This window comes from Salmo salar, chromosome ssa02 (assembly GCF_905237065.1).
Source record: "Salmo salar chromosome ssa02, Ssal_v3.1, whole genome shotgun sequence".
Classification (NCBI taxonomy): Eukaryota; Metazoa; Chordata; class Actinopteri; order Salmoniformes; family Salmonidae; genus Salmo; species Salmo salar.
The window spans coordinates 65,498,419-65,518,094 of record NC_059443.1 but is presented as its reverse complement, the minus strand read 5'-3'; the positions used below and the strand labels follow the sequence as shown (position 1 = coordinate 65,518,094).

General features: G+C 41.4%; 1 protein-coding gene across 1 annotated transcript; it reads left to right on the top strand.

The window, feature by feature from the left end:
• The first annotated feature begins 92 nt into the window (after positions 1-92).
• Positions 93-19,120, top strand: LOC106590493 (GTPase IMAP family member 5). Its single transcript, XM_045708032.1, has 6 exons — positions 93-239; positions 1,561-1,665; positions 14,343-14,426; positions 14,704-14,887; positions 15,000-15,099; positions 15,200-19,120. Exons 1-6 carry the CDS (start codon positions 109-111, stop codon positions 15,793-15,795), a joined length of 1,200 nt encoding a protein of 399 aa, XP_045563988.1. The 5' UTR covers positions 93-108; the 3' UTR covers positions 15,796-19,120.
• Positions 19,121-19,676: the final 556 nt, after the last annotated feature.

The window sequence follows — 19,676 nt, the reverse complement described above, 5'->3', positions numbered from 1 at the left end:
TTCTTCTCAATAAAGAAGATGAGCATACACATTCCCGCTGCGCCTTGTTCTGCCTTTTAATGTTTTTTTGTGTGTTTGTGCATTCACAACCTACAGTTACATTGTAAAATGGCTACTTCCTTGAAACTCTCGACGCGAAACGTGCTTGATGCTGAACGTGAATATAAAGGAGGCTCCGCAGAGGAAGCACAAAAAATACTGCCATACCTTGATGCTAACGAGAGCTCAGATGGAATAAGGTGATCTATGTTTAATAATATGTTAATTTGTTATGGTATTGTGGGTTTTTGTAGCACTCTTGAGTCACTGTGCTTGCTATTTGTGTTTTTAAAATTGTCAAACTACTTAAAGGGCAATGCCACCAGTTTTCAACCTCATTTTCATTATATCCAGCTCAATAACATTATCTTCATATTACGTGAAAAATTCTAAAGTTAAAAAGTAAAAAAAAAAATAAAAAATTCAAACACAGTTTCGATGTGACATGGGGAGCAAGATAATACCCTCCCTTGAGCTAAACTCGTTGCAGGTTTGAAAAATCAGTTTTTTTATATTTGAATCCTACCCTGATGTCACAGAGAAGCATTTATTTTACTACCTTATCTTTTTAACCACAGATCATAGAAACATGCTGTTTTCACACACTCACCTATCAGTTTATTAGGTACACTCAGATAGTACCCTTTCAGATCCCCGTCGCCTGAATACTTCGGGGCAGGGATTCTACAAGTCGTAAAAGTTCCACAAGGCTGTTGGTCTATGCTGATGCGACGGTATCACGCAATTGCTGCAGATTGGATGGAGGTACACCACCGCCACCAGCCTGTACCGTTGACACCAGGCAGGATGGGTCCATGGACTCATGCTGCTTATGCCAAATCCTGACTCTGCTGTCAGCATGACAAAACAGGAACCGGGATTCGTCAGACAAGGCAATGTTTTTCCACTCCTCAATTGTCCAGTGTTGTTGATCGCGTGCCAATTGGAGCCGCTTCTTCTTGTTTTTAGCTGATGGTTGTCTGCTGCAATACCCCATTTGTGACAAGGATTGACAAGTTGTTTTTTTGCTTGTGTGATTCTTGCCGTTCTCCGTCAACCTCTCATCAACAAGCTGTTTTCACCCACAGGACTGCCGCTGACTGGATGTTTTTAGTTTGTCACACCGTTCTCTGTAAACCCTAGACACTGTCATGCGCGTGAAAAGCCCAGGAGGGCGGCCGTTTCTGAGATACTGGATCTGGTTCGCCTGGCACCGACGATCATACCAAGCTCAGTCGCTTATGTCACTGGTTTTGCACATTCTAACGTTCAATAGAACAGTAACTAGGAGCGATCCATTTTTGTGAACGGGTTGGTGTACCTAATAAACTGGTTGGTGAGTATGTAGACATTGTTTTGTGCTGGAGATGATGAATGAGGTTGAATAGTGGCGGAATTGCCCTTTAAACTCTTTACAACCCCCTGAAGGATGATAGCTCGAGCAGCGTCCTTTATAGGGGGTTATCAACAACAAAAAGTTAAGCTTAGTTGGAATTGAAAATGTTATGCTGTGTTTATCAGGGAAGAACAGCCAGAACCACCTGTTCCTGACTGTCAGTCCATGAAGAGCGAGAATTCCATGCGTCTTCCACTACATTTCAACGGTGTCTGCCCCACCTCTGATGGGTGAGTCTTCTGAAATGTTGTCTTGTATTCATTTTATCATTACTCAGGGACATTAATTAATCAGACTTCTTGAAGCCATTGATTACGTCACTCAGTTGTCTCCTATATTAATTCTCAGTGGTGCATTTGACGTTTCGAGTTCTATTTCTCACATGCACAAGTACAGTGAAATGTTTAACTTGCAAGACCTTCCCAACAGTGCAGTATTCAATATCAAGTTATTGCAACAAAAAAACTGAAATAAGAAAGGAAAAATAAAAACAGGACAGTGTAAGCTACATACAGGGTCAGTGCCAGTACCAAATGTACATTGTGAAGGGATATTGGAGTAATTGAGGTAGATTTGTACATGTAGACAGGGTTTGGATAATTACTTGAAAAATCTAATCCGTTTGTGATTAGTTACATGAAAAATAAAGTAATCAGTAACATACTTCTTTGGATTACTCAAAATGATTAACATAATTCTATTACATTTTGATTGCTTTTGGATTATTTTAATTTATAGCCTAACACCCAGACATATTTTAAAAAGTTTAGAAACGTTCATCTAATATAGCATTTTTTTACATTTAGTAACATGAGTATTTCCAAACTGGGGAAATTGTTCTATTCTATGTGTAAGAACATTTTCCAATGGTGGCACCAGCCCATGATTTGGTCACATCACAATTACTGTGGGGTCACGCAATAAAAAATGAGTAGCCTCATCTTATAAAGCCATTCTGTGTTCCATTAAGAAAGAAGTGTACTAGACTTTTGTGTTAAACTAGGTACAGTATTTAGATTTTTTTAATATCAAAACTGATAGAGACATACCCCAAGCGACTTACAGCTGTAATCGCAGCAAAAGGTGGCGCTACAAAGTATTAACTTAAGGGGGCTGAATAATTTTGCACGCCCAATTTTTCCGTTTTTTATTTGTAAAAAAAGTTTGAAATATCCAATAAATTTCGTTCCACTTTATGATTGTGTCCCACTTGTTGTTGATTCTTCACAAAAAAATACAGTTTTATATCTTTATGCTTGAAGCCTGAAATGTGGCAAAAGGTCGAAAAGTTCAAGGGGGCCGAATACTTTCGCAAGGAACTGTAGCTAGATTGACCATATGTCAATGTGTAAAGTAACTTTATTATTAGCAATGTTAGCTTCCTTACCAAGCTAGATAAAATCTTATTGGTTGAAGAACTTTTCTGACTTTAAAGGCACGTGAACACATTCATGATGGACTTCCCAGTTTCATATTTCCCACGAGCACACAACACCCTAATTCATCACCTGAGGCAAGCTACAACTCTAATTGTAGCCTAATATTACTGATAGTTAGCCATATAATTGATATCGAACAGTACATTTAATGTATAGGCATATGTTGTGGGTGTGTGGGTAAGAAACTGTGAGTGTGTGTATATATAGTTGAAGTCGGAAGTTTACAAACACCTTAGTCAAATACATTTAAACTTAATACTAATAAAAATTTCCTGTCTTAGGTCAGTTAGGATCAACACTTTATTTTAAGAATGTTATTTCTTTCATCACATTCCCAGCAGGTCAGAAGTTTACATACACTCAATTAGTATTTGGTAGCATTGCCTTTAAATTGCTTAACTTGGGTCAAACGTTTTGGGTAGCCTTCCACAAGCTTCCCACAATAAGTTGGGTGAATTTTGGCACATTCCTCCTGACAGAGCTGGTGTAACTGAGTCGGGTTTGTAGGCGTCCTTGTCGCACACGCTTTTTCAGTTCTGCCCACACATTTTCTATAGGATTGAGGTCAGGGCTTTGTGATGGCCACTCCAATACCTTGACTTTGTTGTCCTTAAGCCATTTTGCCACAACTTTGGAAGTATGCTTGGGGTCATTGTTCATTTGGAAGACCCATGTGCGACCAAGCTTTAACTTCCTGACTGATGTCTTGAGATGTTGCTTCAATATATCCACATAATTTTCCTTCCTCATGTAGCCATCTATTCTGTGAAGGGCACCAGTCCCTCCTGCAGCAAAGCACCCCCACAACATGATGCTGCCACCCCTGTGCTTCACGGTTGGGATGGTGTTCTTCGGCTTGCAAGCGTCCCCCTTTTTCCTCCAAACATAATGATGGTCATTATGGCCAAACAGTTCTATTTTTGTTTCATCAGACCAGAGGACATTTCTCCAAAAAGTATGGTCTTTGTCCCCATGTGCAGTTGCAAACTGTAGTCTGGCTTTTTATGCGGTTTTGGAGCAGTGGCTTCTTCCTTGCTGAGCGGCCTTTCAGGTTATGTCGATATAGGACTCGTTTTACTGTGAATATAGATAATTTTGTACCTGTTTCCTCCAGCATCTTCACAAGGTCCTTTGCTGTTGTTCTGGGATTGATTTGCACTTTTCGCACCGAAGTACGTTCATCTCTAGGAGACAGAACGCGTCTCCTTCTTGAGCGGTATGACGGCTGCGTGGTCCCATGGTGTTTATACTTGCGTACTATTGTTTGTACAGATGAATGTGGTACCTTCAGACATTTGGAAATTGCTCCCAAGGATGAACCAGACATGTGGAGGTGTACCATTTTTTTATCTGGGGTCTTGGCTGATTTCTTTTGATTTTCCCATGTGTCATTCACAAAGTAGATGTCCTAACCAACTTGCCAAAACCTATAGTTTGTTAACAAGAAATGTGTGGAGTGGTTGAATAACGTTTTTTTTAATGACTCCAACCTAAGTGTATGTAAACTTCTGACTTCAACTGTAGTCCTGTTGGAGGTGGGCAGCTATTGCCTATCTGTTTAAAAGTCACATGACTGAAAAGTGTAAACAGGGCTGAAAAGTGACTAGTAACAGGAATAGATAAATATTTATGGTAATATAAAAAAAACATATTTTTAAAATGTTATCTTTATTTAACTAGGCAAGTCAGTTAAGAACAAACTCTTACTTACAATGATGGCATACAGGTAGAGACCAGGTAGAGACCTGTGGATGGGCATAGGCCGTGTGGCTAGCCTGCCAAACCCAGACGACGCTGGGCCAATTGGAACTCCCAATCATGGCCGGATGTGATTCAGCCTGGATTTGAACCAGGGACTGCACTGACACCTCTTGCACTAAGATGCAGTGCCTTAGACCGCTGCGCCACTCGGCAGCCCACTAACGGTAATATTTACATGTAAACAGGAGTAATAGTGACTAGTAGCAGGATAAAATAGATTGATTGCCATTATTATTAGTATCTATGAATAGCAGTGTAATGGTTGTAATACATCTAATCAATAAACATTTTAGCAGGAGCGTGGGTTTGTGGGTGTGTATGTGACTAAGAGGGACAGGGAAGGTTGTGTGTCTGAGTGGGTAGAGACCTGTGGATGGGCATAGAGTCCGTGTGGCTAGTCTGTGGGAGAGTGAGAGCAGTAGTTAGCCATTTAAGTCTTCTGGCCATGGGATTGAAGCTCTTTAGGAGTCTGTTTGTCTGAGTCTTGATGCACCAGTACTGCCTGCTGGACGGGAGAATGGAAACAGTTTGTCTTCCAGTCGAGGGCGGTGTAGTTGCCATACCAGTTGGTGATAGAACCAGTCAGGATGCTCTCAATGCTGCAGGTAGTTTCAGACTCCTGAGGGAGAAGAGACTTCTTCACGACTGTGCTGGTGACCATGTTACCTGTAAGTCCTCAGTGATGTAGACTCCAAGGAATTTGATGCTTTTGACCCTCTCCACTGTGCACCCCCCTGTTTCCTGTAGTTCACGATCAGCTCCATGGTCTTACTGACGTTGAAGGAGAGGTTGTTGTCCACCACACTGCCATTGATGATAGAGTTGAAGTCTTGCGTGGCCCACAGTCTTGGGTAAATGGGGAGTACAGGAGGGGGCTAAGCACACACCCCTGATGGGCCCTCATTCATTCCCTGGGTCCAGGGGCCTCATTTATATCTCCTGCGTAAATATCTGCGTGTGTCATTTCTGAAAATACTGTGCATGTACAAAAATATTGAGATTTATAAACTTTGCATGCCATACAGTGAGGAAAAAAAGTATTTGATCCTCTGCTGATTTTGTACGTTTGCCCACTGACAAAGAAATTATCAGTCTATCATTTTAATGGTAGGTTTATTTGAATAGTGAGAGACAGAATAACAACAAAAAAATCCAGAAAAACGCATGTCAAAAATGTTATAAATTGATTTGCATTTTAATGAGGGAAATGTTGTAGCCATACACACTTCAATGCAAAAGATCAACTGTCTGTTCACCTGTTAAATTCTACTGTATGTTATAAACCACGCATCCTTTCTGATGCATAGAGCTACTTGAAATACACACTTGAAAGGTAATTTGGTGTAGGCTACAGCTACTTTGGGAATATGAATCCATCATTACCAGAAAAGTTAAAGAATGTATTATGCAATGGTTATGAAAATATGTATTATGTTTAAATGCAATATTGTCTACTCGGGAAATGTTTAATTGCAGTATTCAGACGTAAACTAAAGAGGTAACCAACAACCAACCGTCTGTTCCATCGTTAATAAACTGCGCTCTGGATCGGATGGTATAGAGCAAAATACTTGAAATTGCTTATTTATGTGCCTCCCGAGTGGTGCAGTGTTCTCGACCTTCGCCTCTCCCGAGTCCATGTTGGAGCGATGAGACAAGACTGTAACTACCAATTGGATACCATGAAAAAGGGGTAAAAAAAATCAAGAATTTGCTTATTTATTTACTACGCTGAAGAGGGTAAAATTAAACGAGAGACGGGACGGATGGTATTCTTGTTGTAGGCCTACAGTGCCTCCGGAAGTATTCAGACCCCTTGACCTTTTCCACATTTTGTTTCTTGACATCATTATTCTAATGTTTATTTATTTTTTATTTTTTTAATCCTCATCAATCTACTCGCAATACCCCATAATGACGATGCAAAAAAAGTTTTTGCTAACTTATCCCTCAATTTTTTTTTTATATTACATTTACATAAGTATTCAGATCCTTTAGTCAGTACTTTGTTAAAGCACCTTTGCAGCGATTACAGCATCGAGTCTTCTTGGGTATGACGCTACAAGCTTGGCGCACCCAGGGGCGAAAATCTGATATCAACTTTGGAGGGGACAATTACATGAAATTTTCTCAAGAGCAATTCCTGAGGGGGACACCAAAAGTAGTGCTGTAACACATAGCCTACATTGTAATATGGTAAATGTATATTGAGGAACCAAAGAAATAAGGTGTTTGCCGTACTCCTAACTACCGGTACCCAAAACTACACAACTAATCACAACAGCAATACCATTGCCTTTAACAAATCTTAGTTCAGTCACCAGTTTAAGTTGAGTGGGGGTATCCATGGGATTTTCCAATTATGTTCCTATTTTACAAGTCAAAAAAATTGAGAACCTTTCATAATGTTGCCAAACAAAGACTCAACAAACTTACCTGAGACTCCCTGTCTCTGCCAGTCTGTCCCTGCATATCTGTCCCCAACTCTGCTGTCTGTGTGCCATCTGTTGCCTGCTCTGCCTAATGACATCAATGTGAAACATTTTCATTTCTTTCTTATGAACATTTTATCAACTAGTCTTTGAGATATTAGGCTACTAGAGTTCTTACTATGCGTTTTGGTGTATTGAAAAATACTCTGATGTCCGTCTTTTATTTTTCTGCCATTTTTCTACCTGGCTGGCTGGCTGGCTACACACACAGTGTGTAGGTTATTTACAGTAGGAGATGGGCTTCTATCATCTTCAATCATTCTATTTGGGCTTCGATTTAAAAGGTAGCTAGCAAATGTGAAACGGATTAAAATGACAAGAGTTGACAGCTGTATGAGTTCACCATTTACACAACATATGCTGCAACCTTTTGTAATTTTAATAGTTTGTTTCATATTGGCTGGCTTCTAACAATAGCTGAGTTTGCAAAGCTAGCGAGCACCAATTCCGTTTCAGTGGTGTTTGCTATAATCTTTGCTACCCGGGTTAAATAAAGGTGAAATAAATAAATAAAAGTTCCCTTGCGACAATTTAGCTTTTGCAACGAGACCATTAAATATATTTAAGACAATGGTAGAAGAGAGTGTAGTTCTGTTCAGTTTGGATTTCAGTTTATCGCTAACCTTATCACAGGGACTTTGAAGCACTAACTTACATCATCTGCATGCTGATCTTGGAATAAATTGACGATAGCAAAGATTCCATCTTTGACGACGCCACATAAATGGAATAGGTACTAGCTAGCTTAATAGTTAATATTTGCGCGCTAGCTCTGCATATTCAGCTAGTGTGTGTGCGCGATTGACTAGATTAACCTCACGTCAGTTACGTTCATTGAGTGCCTTTCAGACAGTAGATACGACCCCTCTGTTACCTTGCCAACTAAGGAACTGTCAGTGGATCAAACCATTGTGAGGCAAAGGGTGGGGGGGGTCGCAATGCTTTGAAACTTAAAAACGCGCTTATTAAGTGTCTATAATCAGCACAATTGCTTTCATTGCGTATTATTAATATTATTTAAATTACATAGTTATGTTTCAGTGATATATTGGGGGGGACAAATCATATTTTTCCCAGGATGGGGGGGGTCGTGTCCCCCCCCGGGATTTCCGCCCCTGGGCGCACCTGTATTTGGGGAGTTTCTCCCATTGTTCTCTGCAGATCCTCTCAAGCTCAGTCAGTGGCTTGTGAAAGTATTCACCCCCCTTGGCATTTTTCCTATTTTGTTGCCTTACAACCTGGAATTCAAATGGATTTTGGGGGGGTTTGTATCATTTGATTTACACCACATGCCTACCACTTTTGAAGATGCAACATTTTTTTTGTGTGAAACAAACAAGAAATAAGACAACAACAAAAAACTGAACTTGAGCGTACATAACTATTCACCCCACCAAAGTCAATACTTTGTAGAGCCACATTTTGCAGCAGTTACACCTGCAAGTCTCTATAAGCTTGGCATATCTAGCCACTGGGATTTTTGCCTGTTCTTCAAGGCAAAACTACTCCAGCTTCTTCAAGTTGGATGGGTTCTGCTAGTGTACAGCTATCTTTAAGTCATACCACAGATTCTCATTTGGATGGAGGTCTGGGCTTTGACTAGGCCATTCCAAGACATTTAAATATTCCCTTAAACCACTTGAGTGTTGCTTTAGCAATATGCTTAGGGTCATTGTCCTGCTGGAAGGTGAACCTCCGTCCCAGTCTCAAATCTCTGGAAGACTGAAACATGTTTCCATCAAGTATTTCCCTGTATTTAGCGCCATCCATCATTCCTTCAATTCTGACCAGTTTCCCAGTCCCTGCCAATGAAAAACATCCCCACAGCATGATGCTGCCACGATGCTTCACTGTGGAGATGGTGTTCTTGGGGTGATGAAAGGTGTTGGGTTTGCGCCAGACAGTGTTTTCCTTGTTGGCCAAAAAGCTCAATTTTAGTCTCATCTGACCAGAGTACCTTCTTCCATATGTTTGGGGAGTCTCCCACATACATTTTTTGTGAACACCAAACGTGTTTGCTTCTTTTTTTTCTTTAAGCAATGGCTTTTTTTCTGGCCACTCTTCCGTAAAGCCCAGCTCTGTGGAGTGCTTGGCTTAAAGTGGTCCTATGGACAGATACTCCAATCTCCGCTGTGGAGCTTTGCAGCTCCTTCAGAGTTATCTTTGGTCTCTTTTTTGCCTCTCTGATTAATGCCCTCCTTGCCTGGTCTGTGAGTTTTGGTGGGCGGCCCTCTCTGGTGCCATATTCTTTCCAATGTTTTTAATGGATTTAATGGTGCTCTGTGGGATGTTCAAAGTTTCTTTTTTTTTATAACCCAACCCTATCTGTACTTCTCCACAACTTTGTCCCTGATCTGTTTGGAGAGCTCTTTGGTCTTCATGGTGCCGCTTGCTTGGTGGTGCCCCTTGCTCAGTGGTGTTGCAGACTCTGGGGCCTTTCAGAACAGGTGTGTGTATGTATGTGTGTATATATATATATATATATATGTGTGTGTGTGTGTGTGTGTGTGTGTGTGTGTGTGTATATATATATATAAATTACACTGCTCAAAAAAATAAAGAGAACACTAAAATAACACATCCTAGATCTGAATGAATGAAATAATCTTATTAAATACTTTTTTGTTTACATAGTTGAATGTGCTGACAACCAAAATCACACAAAAATAATCAATGGAAATCCAATTTATCAACCCATGGCGGTCTGGATTTGGAGTCACACTCAAAATTAAAGTGGAAAACCACACTATAGGCTGATCCAACTTTGATGTAATGTCCTTAAAAGAAGTCAAAATGAGGCTCAGTAGTGTGTTGCCATCCACTTTCCTGTATGACTTCCCTACAATGCCTGGGCATGCTCCTGATGAGGTGGCGGATGGTCTCCTGAGGGATCTCCTCCCAGATCTGGACTAAAGCATCCGCCAACTCCTGGACAGTCTGTGGTGCAACGTGGCGTTGGTGGATGGAGCGAGACATGATGTCCCAGATGTGCTCAATTGGATTCAGGTCTGGGGAACGGGCGGGCCAGTCCATAGCATCAATGCCTTCCTCTTGCAGGAACTGCTGACACTCCAGCCACATGAGGTCTAGCATTGTCTTGCATTAGGAGGAACCCAGGGCCAACCGCACCAGCATATGGTCTCACAAGGGGTCTGAGGATCTCATCTCGGTACCTAATGGCAGTCAGGCTACCTCTGGCGAGCACATGGAGGGCTGTGCGGCCCCCAAAGAAATGCCACCCCACACCATGACTGACCCACCGCCAAACCGGTCATGCTGGAGGATGTTGCAGGCAGCAGAACGTTCTCCACAGCGTCTCCAGACTCTGTCACGTCTGTCACATGTGCTCAGTGTGAACCTGCTTTCATCTGTGAAGAGCACAGAGCGCCAGTGGCGAATTTGCCAATCTTGGTGTTCTCTGGCAAATGCCAAACGTCCTGCACGGTGTTGGGCTGTAAGCACAACCCCCACCTGTGGACGTCGGGCCCTCATACCACCCTCATGGAGTCTGTTTCTGACCGTTTGAGCAGACGCATGCACATTTGTGGCCTGCTGGAGGTCATTTTGCAGGGCTCTGGCAGTGCTCCTCCTTGCACAAAGGCGGAGGTAACGGTCCTGCTGCTGGGTTGTTGCCCTCCTACGGCCTCCTCCACATCTCCTGATGTACTGGCCTGTCTCCTGGTAGCGCCTCCATGCTCTGGACACTACGCTGACAGACACAGCAAACCTTCTTGCCACAGCTCGCATTGATGTGCCATCCTGGATGAGCTGCACTACCTGAGCCACTTGTGTGGGTTGTAGACTCCGTCTCATGCTACCACTAGAGTGAAAGCACCGCCAGCATTCAAAAGTGACCAAAACATCAGCCAGGAAGCATAGGAACTGAGAAGTGGTCTGTGGTACCCACCTGCAGAACCACTCCTTTATTGGGGGTGTCTTGCTAATTGGCTATAATTTCCACCTGTTGTCTATTCCATTTGCACAACATCATGTGAAATTTATTGTCAATCAGTGTTGCTTCCTAAGTGGACAGTTTGATTTCACAGAAGTGTGATTGACTGTGTTGTTTAAGTGTTCCCTTTATTTTTTTGAGCAGAAAAAAAAATATATATATATATATATATATGAGATCATGTGACACTTAGATTGCACACAGGTGGACTTTATTTAACTAATTATGTGACTTCAGAAGGTAGTTGGTTGCACCAGATCTTATTTAGGGGCTTCATAGCAAACGGGGTGAATACATATGCACGCACCACTTTTCCGTTTTTTTATTTTTTTAATTCTTTTGAAACAAGTAATTTTTTCACTTCACCAATTTTGACAATTTTGTATGTCCATTACATGAAAAAAAATCATTTTAAATTACAGGTTGAAATGCAACAAAATAGGAAAAACGCCAATGGGGGTGAATACTTTTGCAAGGCACTGTACATAGCTTGAGAGGATCTGCAGAGAACAATGGGAGAAACTCCCCAAAAACAGGTGTGCCAAGCTTGTAGCATCATGCCCAACAAGACGTGATGCTGTAATCGCTGCAAAGGTACTTTAACAAAGTACTGAGTAAAGGATCTGAATACTTACGTAAATGTGATATAAAAAAAATTGAGGGATAAATTGATGATAAAAAGATTGTGGGTGCTGTCTCAGACTTCAGTGCAGCTTTTGACATTGTCAATCATAGTCTGCTGCTGGCAAAATGTATGTGTTACACCCCCTGCTATATTGTAGATAGAGAGTTACCTGTCTAACAGAACACATAGGATGTTCTTTAATTGAATCCTCTTCAACATAATCCAGCTAGAATCAGGAATTCCCCAAGGCAGCTGTCTAGGCCTATTACTTTTTTTTCAATCTTTACTAAGGACATGCCACTGGCTTTGAGGAAAGCCAGAGTGTCTATGATGATGACTCAACACTATACATGTCAGCTACTACAGCGACTGAAATGACTGCAACACTTAACAAAGAGTTGCAATTAGTTTCAGAGTGGGTGGTAAGGAATAAGTTAGTCCTAAATATTTCTAAAACTAAAAGCATTGTATTTGGGACAAATCATTCACTAAACCCTAAACCTCAACTAAATCTTGTAATAAATAATGTGGAAATTGAGCAAGTTGGTGACTAAACTGCTTGGAGTTACCCTGGATTGTAAACGGTCAAAACATATTGATACAACAGTAGCTAAGATTCCATGTCTAACTCCGTGTTGTTGTTTGTGTCGCACTGCTTTGCTTTATCTTGGCCAGGTCGCAGTTGTAAATGAGAACTTGTTCTCAACTGGCCTACCTGGTAAAATGAAGGTGTAATAAATGGGGAGAAGTATGTCAATGATAAAGGTGCTGCTCTACCTTCTTGACAGCACTGTCAACAATGCAGGTCCTAGATGCCTTAGTTTTGTCGCACCTGGACTACTGTTCAGTCATGTGGTCAGGTGCCACAAAGGACTTAAGAAAATTGCAATTGGTTCTGAACAGGGCAGTACGGCTGGCACTTGGATGTACACTGAGAGCTAATATTAATAATATGCATGTCAATCTCTCCTGGCTCAAAGTGGAGGAGAGATTGACTTCATCACTGCTTGTATTTACAAGAGGTATTGACATGTTGAATACCTGAGCTGTCTGTTTGAACTACTGGCACACAGCTCGGACACCAGTGCATACCCCACAAGACATGTCACAAGAGGTCTCTTCACAGTCCCCAGAACAGACTATGGGAGGCGCACAGTACTACATAGAGCCATGACTATGTGGAACTCTATTCCACATCAGGTAACTGATGCAAGCAGTAATATTTTTATATATTTTTTTACTTATGGAAGAGTGGGGACTGTGAAGCAACACAAACATAGACGCATGCATACACACACACACACGATAGCATATGCACTATACACACACGTACACCTGGATTTTGTATTGTATATATGTGGCAGTGGTGGAGTAGGGGCCCGAGGGCACACAGTCTGTGAATGTATTGTAATGTTTTTAAAATTGTATAAACTGCCTTAATTCTGCTGGACCCCAGGAAGAATAGCTGCTGCCTTGGCAGGTACTAATGGGGATCCTTAATAAATACAAATACAAAACTTTGCAAAGCTGTTGAAGAGAAGTGGGACAACATTCCACAGGCTACAATAATCAGTCAGAGACTGACTGGTTTTCTGATCTACGCTCCTATTTCTGATCTACGCCCCTGTTATCTTTGACCAACAGACACATATCTGTATTCCCACTCGTGACATCCATAGAATAGGGCCTATTGAATGTATTTCAATTGACTGATTTCCTTATATGAACGGTAACTCAGTAAAATCCTTGAAATTGTTGCATGTTGCGTTTATATTTTTGTTCAGTATAGAATCAAGTGTAGGTACCATGATTGTGTTAGAAAAGAAATGGTATATCCACGATATTGACCACGAAGATCGCTATACTCCCATTGATTATAAAGCGCTGACAGATAGCGGACGGGGTGGCCTTTTCATTTTCAATGAAGCCTAGGTGGGGGCGAAATTCAAACCCAGGTGGAGTGGTCAGCGGTGAGCACCAGTGGAAGCCACTCAGCCTAGGTGGAAAGCTGTGTTCACAGTAGAAAACGTAGTCTGTTTGGTGATACGTCAAAACTTCCATCCAACAGCAGGACCAGCTAACTTGCCCGCTGGTTAGCTAGCAGGCTAACACTATCAGTTCACAGAGTCATGTTTAACAATACAAATCATTTTGTTTTTGAGTAATATTTTCTGTTGCATGTAAATACAGTTTAATGAATGCTTATAGTGCTTATACCGATTCACTTTTCGCACGTTACTAATGTTTATTGATTTCGTTCCTATGGTCACCGGTGGCTGTCGCCCTTGTATGTGAAGGCACCAGCCGCTTTGACTAGAGGGACAAGTGGGGTACTCTGTGCCGGTAGGGATACTCGCCGATATTCTGGTGGGTGTCTGAAAAGCGCTTAATGGGGATCCTGATTTCTGTAACATTGCCTGCAGTACCCCGGTCGGCCTTGAACTTGAAATCCTCATTGAGAGGGGGCAGTCGTTCGCCCGCGCTCAGAGTTCAAATAAAGTGTACGAATTAAGTAAACGGGCAGTAACAGAGACTTGTCATATCAGGGAAAGTGTCTACTGTGACTACAAGAGGTCAAGAGTGATCAGATTAGGTATACAAGATTAGTAACCTAAAACAATCTCTCTCTCGTTCCTAGGAGCCAGTCTCTGGAGACAAACTCCTCAGTGTGTAGCACAGATGAAGGTGAGATGGATCAAGGATCTGGTGTTAAACATCAAAGGTATGGTCATAATAATTCCCCCCCTTGGACTTTTTCACATTTTCTTGTGTTACAACTTGGAACTAAAATTGATTTAATATGGATTTTTTTTGTCACTGATATACACAATATTTATAAACAAAATAATGAAAGAAAATACTGAAGTACATTGGTGACATAAGTATTCACCCCTTTTGGTTATCAAGCTTGAATTAGTTTAGGAATAAAAAAATGTAATGTTTGTGTGGACAATAATGTTTTGCTGTTCTATTGTATTCTATCACGTGAAATGTACCAGACAGAAGTGTGACATATGTGTGGGACGCATTCACAAAGCTGTGAAGTTCTGCAAGGTTTGTAAGGCTGCGTACTGTGAGGACCATGGTAGAGACCACTACAAGGCCCCAGGACTAAAGAAACACACGCTAGTGGATGCCACTGATAAGCACGGCCATGTTGAAATAGAAAGGAGTTTGACTCAGGTAGAGGCATTCATTCTTTCCCAGTTATATTCTTAGTTGTATTCTAGTTGATTTAGGATTATAAAATAACTATCAATTTAGTAACAGATATGACTTACTCTGTTTTCCTCAGGTTGGAATACGGAAAAAAACCTTAGGCCTTCTCTGGATCGTCATACTTCTACTTCTGGGTCTGGGAGGACTTTGGTATCAAATGAGTCCCACAGTAGAGGGTGTGTGGAGTCACAACTGCATTTCCAATGTTTTGTTCTGCAGAGTATGATTCCATATATTCTATAACATTTACTCATTACATGTCCTGTGTCTCTGCAGGTAAGGGGAGACTTGACATGAGGATTGTTCTGCTGGGTAAGACTGGGTCAGGGAAGAGTTCAACAGGAAACACCATCCTGGGGAGAGAGGTGTTTCGAGCAGAGGCTTCTCCGGTGTCTGTGACCACACAGTGTGAGAAACAAAATGTTTTTATTGGTCAGAATAGAATAACTGTGATTGACACTCCAGGTATCTTGGGCACATTGTTGCAACCTGATGAAGTTATGGTTAAAACTGCTGAATGCATTAACACCACACCTCATGCCTTCCTATTGGTGATCAGGCTGGGGGAATTCACAGATGAGGACAGAAAGTCAGTACAATGGATCCAGGAACATTTTGGAGAGGAGGCTTTAAAGTACACAATAGTTCTGTTTACTGGGGTAGACCAGCTGGAGGGGAAACCAGTAGAGACGTTTATAAACGGCAGCAGCCATCTACTACAAGTCGTTAACAGTTGTGGGGACAGATACCATGTCTTTAACAACAAGGACAAGAATGACAACACTCAGGTCACAGAGCTGCTAGAGAAGATAGAAGAATTACTGAATGAGTATAGGGGTTATCATCATGAGGCAGAATTGCTGACACATTAAAGGGTTAGGGGAGAGGAGATGAGGAAGAGGGAGAGGGCTCAGATACTACAAGAGGAGGGAATAAAGATGGAGGCAGCAGAAAGGGAGATTAGAGAGGAGGAGGAGGAGAAGAGGGAGGCAGCAGAAAGAGAGATTAGAGAGGAGGAGAAGAAGAGGGAGGCAGCAGAAAGAGAGATTAGAGAGGAGGAGGAGAAGAAGAGGGAGGCAGCAGAAAGAGAGATTAGAGAGGAGGAGAAGAGGAGAAAGGAGCTAAATGATCTGGCATTGAAGGCTGTTGAAAAATTGGCTGAGAAAATGTCAGATTCAGACATGACGTTTAAACTGACAATCATTGTTGCAACAATCATCATTCTTATCATAAATTGGTGCTATAAGTCTAAGGTAGATAGAATGCAGGAAAAATATATGATATCAATACAGAAGAAAGAGGAACTGGAGAAGGAAATTAGACGTATTAAAGAGGGAAAAGGAAAAGGAAATCAGATTGTTGAAAGAAGACCTAAATAGAAAGGTAACGAAAGAAGAAGAACAAAGAAAAATAAAGAATGAGTCCAACAGTGGTTTCTTTTCAAGTTTATTTAATTAAAAAAAGTTAATTTAAAGGAAACAATGATCAGATCAACAACAACAATATGACAGTAAAGAGCAAAACAGAACAGAAAAAAAACAAACGACACGGAACATAAAACCAAAGGCAGTACAAAAATAAAATACAAAAATGTACAATAAATAGTTAAGATAATAGCAGTCAGTAGAGGGCTGTGCCCTGTCTCTGTGACAGTAGTAGTCACAACAATAGTCACAGGGTCGCAGCAGTCACTAGAGGGCTGTGCCCTGTCTCTGTGACAGTAGTAGTCACAACAGTCACTAGAGGGCTGTGCCCTGTCTCTGTGACAGTAGTAGTCACAACAATAGTCACAGGGTCGCAGCAGTCACAATTGTCAAAAATGTACACATTTGTCAAGAATTGCACCTGACATGTAGGTTATGTCCCTCATCTCCGTCATGGACTTAATGGTCTATACTCTCTGCAGAGACATTTACATTTTACATTTTTAGTCATTTAGCAGACGCTCTTATCCAGAGCGACTTACAGTAGTGAATGCATACATTTCATAAACATTTTTTTTTTTCTGTGCTGGCCCCCCGTGGGAATCGAACCCACAACCCTGGTGTTGCAAACACCATGCTCTACCAACTGAGCTACAGGGAAGGCCCTGTAGATACACTGCACACTGTAGATACAGTGTGCAGTGTTGTCGTTTTTCGGCACAAAAGGGCCAGGACCTTGTAATACACTCGAGCATTTGAAAAACGTTTACTTCCTGAAAAGTGAGACACGGTGTATCGTTCGTTATGGAGCCGTGAGGGCAGTGTTGTCCCTTGGTTCCTTGATCTGATCTACAGTATAGGCTATGCATCGAAGTAGCATAATCTGCATTGATCACCAAATATAATCTCAGCGACTGTTCACACAAGAAACCAAACATTGTAGCCTTGTTAGAATCCCCTCCAAAATGTATTTAGTTGAGAAGTAAGGGACAGATGGCATTTTACTGGGGGAGGGGTGGTCCAAAATAGGAGAGGGTTGTCAAACTTTTTTTTCTCTCTGGGGTTTTATTGGGCACAGGGGAGGGTAATGCATTCCCCCTGGTTTAGTTTCACTATTTGCAGGTTTTACTATAACATTTCTTCCATCCTAGAAACATTTCCTTAGCTGCTTGCAGAATTCTCCCCTATATCAAGGTATTTTGGTACTTTCCTGCACTACGCTTTTCCATGTGCTAACCTTTATTATAAACTGGGTGGTTCGAGCCCTGAATGCTTATTGGCTGACAGCCGTGGTATATCAGACTCTATAACACAGGAATGACGAAACATTTCTATTTACTGCTCTAAATACGTTGGTAACCAGTTTATAATAGCAATAAGGGAGCTCTGGGGTTTGTGGTATAGACCAATATACTACGGCTAAGGGCTGTCTCCATTGGATAAGAACAGCCCTTAGCCATGGTATATTGGCCATATACCACACCCCCTCGCACCTTATTGCGTAACTATACCACAGGTCAATATAGTCTACCAGTCTAACGGTATATCCTGCACTCTATCCACCATTCATAGTGACAATAGTGGTAGGTGGATCGTTTGTCCAGATCTGTAATAGGCTAACTAGCCATCATACCACACGTAAAAGCATCAAAGCTGCATCAATTGTAATATGAGTCCACAAGAACAAATAGGAATAGCTGATAGGCAGCAGAGAAGCCAGGTGCATCATTGCGCACGAAAGAGCAGTGAAGACATGAGACGGCTCAAAAATCTCCCCTATTGATCTTGTTTTGGGACAATACAATTACCTACCTAGACTAGCCTACAAAACAACAATGCAATGAATAATTGCATTATTGTTTTCAAGTGAGTACAAAATTCTACTCTAGGCTGCGTGAAAATGTCATTTGAATAACGGCGGAAAAATAAAAGTGACGTGCCAATACCAGAGTGAGCACATTCGCTATACTGTACCTATGCATACATTTTTAGTGACAAAACCATCAGTAGGCCTGGAGTTGAAAACGCGATGGAAAGCCCATTAAGCTTGTATTTTTTTATTCGGTACATGGGAATTTAACCTCAATTTGTTTTTATGTGCACAACATATTTATCTCTGTAATGCTTCTATCTATGTAAATGTATGTATTTATGGAAATAGGGAACACAATGGAAGTAAGTACGTTTCCTTTCATTATGTGTTGACGAATTGATAAAATATTTACTGCCATTGTAGTAAGGTTGGCAATACGAGAGGTCTTCAGGCTTGCCTTTTTTTTTTGTTATTTTCCTTGAAAGAACAACTTGTGGGTTTTGAGTGCTTCTCCCCTATTTGGAAAGTTGGTCTGCCTGTTCTTCAGTCAGAGATAGATATTCTGAGAGCAGGTTCATGTCTCCTTCCTCTGTACATTTGTTTTATCTTTTAATTTAACTAGGCAAGTCAGTTAAGAACAAATTCTTATTTAAAATGACGGCCTACCTCGGCCAAATCCGGATGACGCTGGGCCAATTGTTCGCTGCCCTATGGGACTGCCAATCGCGGCCGGATGTGATGCAGCCTGGATTTGAACCAGGGACTGCAGTGACGCATCTTGCACTGAGATGCAGCGCCTACATTTTTTTATAAATCCAGTCTTTAGAGAATGTGGCTATGTATATATTTATGTTGCCGTTTAATGTATTTTAAGGCTATTTCACAGTGGCGACCTGTCATTCAGAGCCCCTCCTGTTAAACCCTAACTGTTTAGCAAAAATATATTTGTTTTGTTTGTTGCCTGTTTTGCATGTTATTTTGGCATGAATATGTGTCACATATCAGTTTGCAAACAATGTAAAAATAAATAAATTAGTTACAAACATGGTCTCTTTTTTGCTTTCTTGAGTAAGGCAGCTCCAAAATGCAGGTGTTTCAGCCTAGATCAGTGCTTTCTTGAGTAAGGCAGCTCCAAAATGCAGGTGTTTCGGCCTAGATCAGTGCTTTCTAGAGTAAGGCAGCTCCAAAATGTGGGTGTTTCAGCCTAGATCAGTGCTTTCTTGAGTAAGGCAACTCCAAAATGCAGGTGTTTCAGCCTAGCTCAGTGCTTTCTTGAGTAAGGCAGCTCCAAAATGCAGGTGTTTTGTGGTGGTGGGGCAGCCAGCGGAAAATACGGAGAGTAGGGGTTGGTGATGTTCTCTAGTTGCACCGTGATTGGCTCAGTGTTGTCACTCATGGGGACACTATGTCACCACAAAATTTACGGGGAGATCTCGAAAATTCAAGCCCCTTCGGGTGCTGCCATAGAGTTACATTAGAAGTGCCCATCTAAGAAGGCTGAAGGTCATTGGCCACA

Excerpts from the sequence above, each read along its gene's own strand:
- LOC106590493 (XM_045708032.1), top strand. The coding sequence starts at position 109 with ATGGCTACTTCCTTGAAACTCTCGACGCGAAACGTGCTTGATGCTGAA. Across the intron at positions 240-1,560 it reads GAGAGCTCAGATGGAATAAG|GGAAGAACAGCCAGAACCAC; the intron begins GTGATCTATGTT and ends TGTGTTTATCAG. Across the intron at positions 14,427-14,703 it reads TCTGGTGTTAAACATCAAAG|ACAGAAGTGTGACATATGTG; the intron begins GTATGGTCATAA and ends GAAATGTACCAG.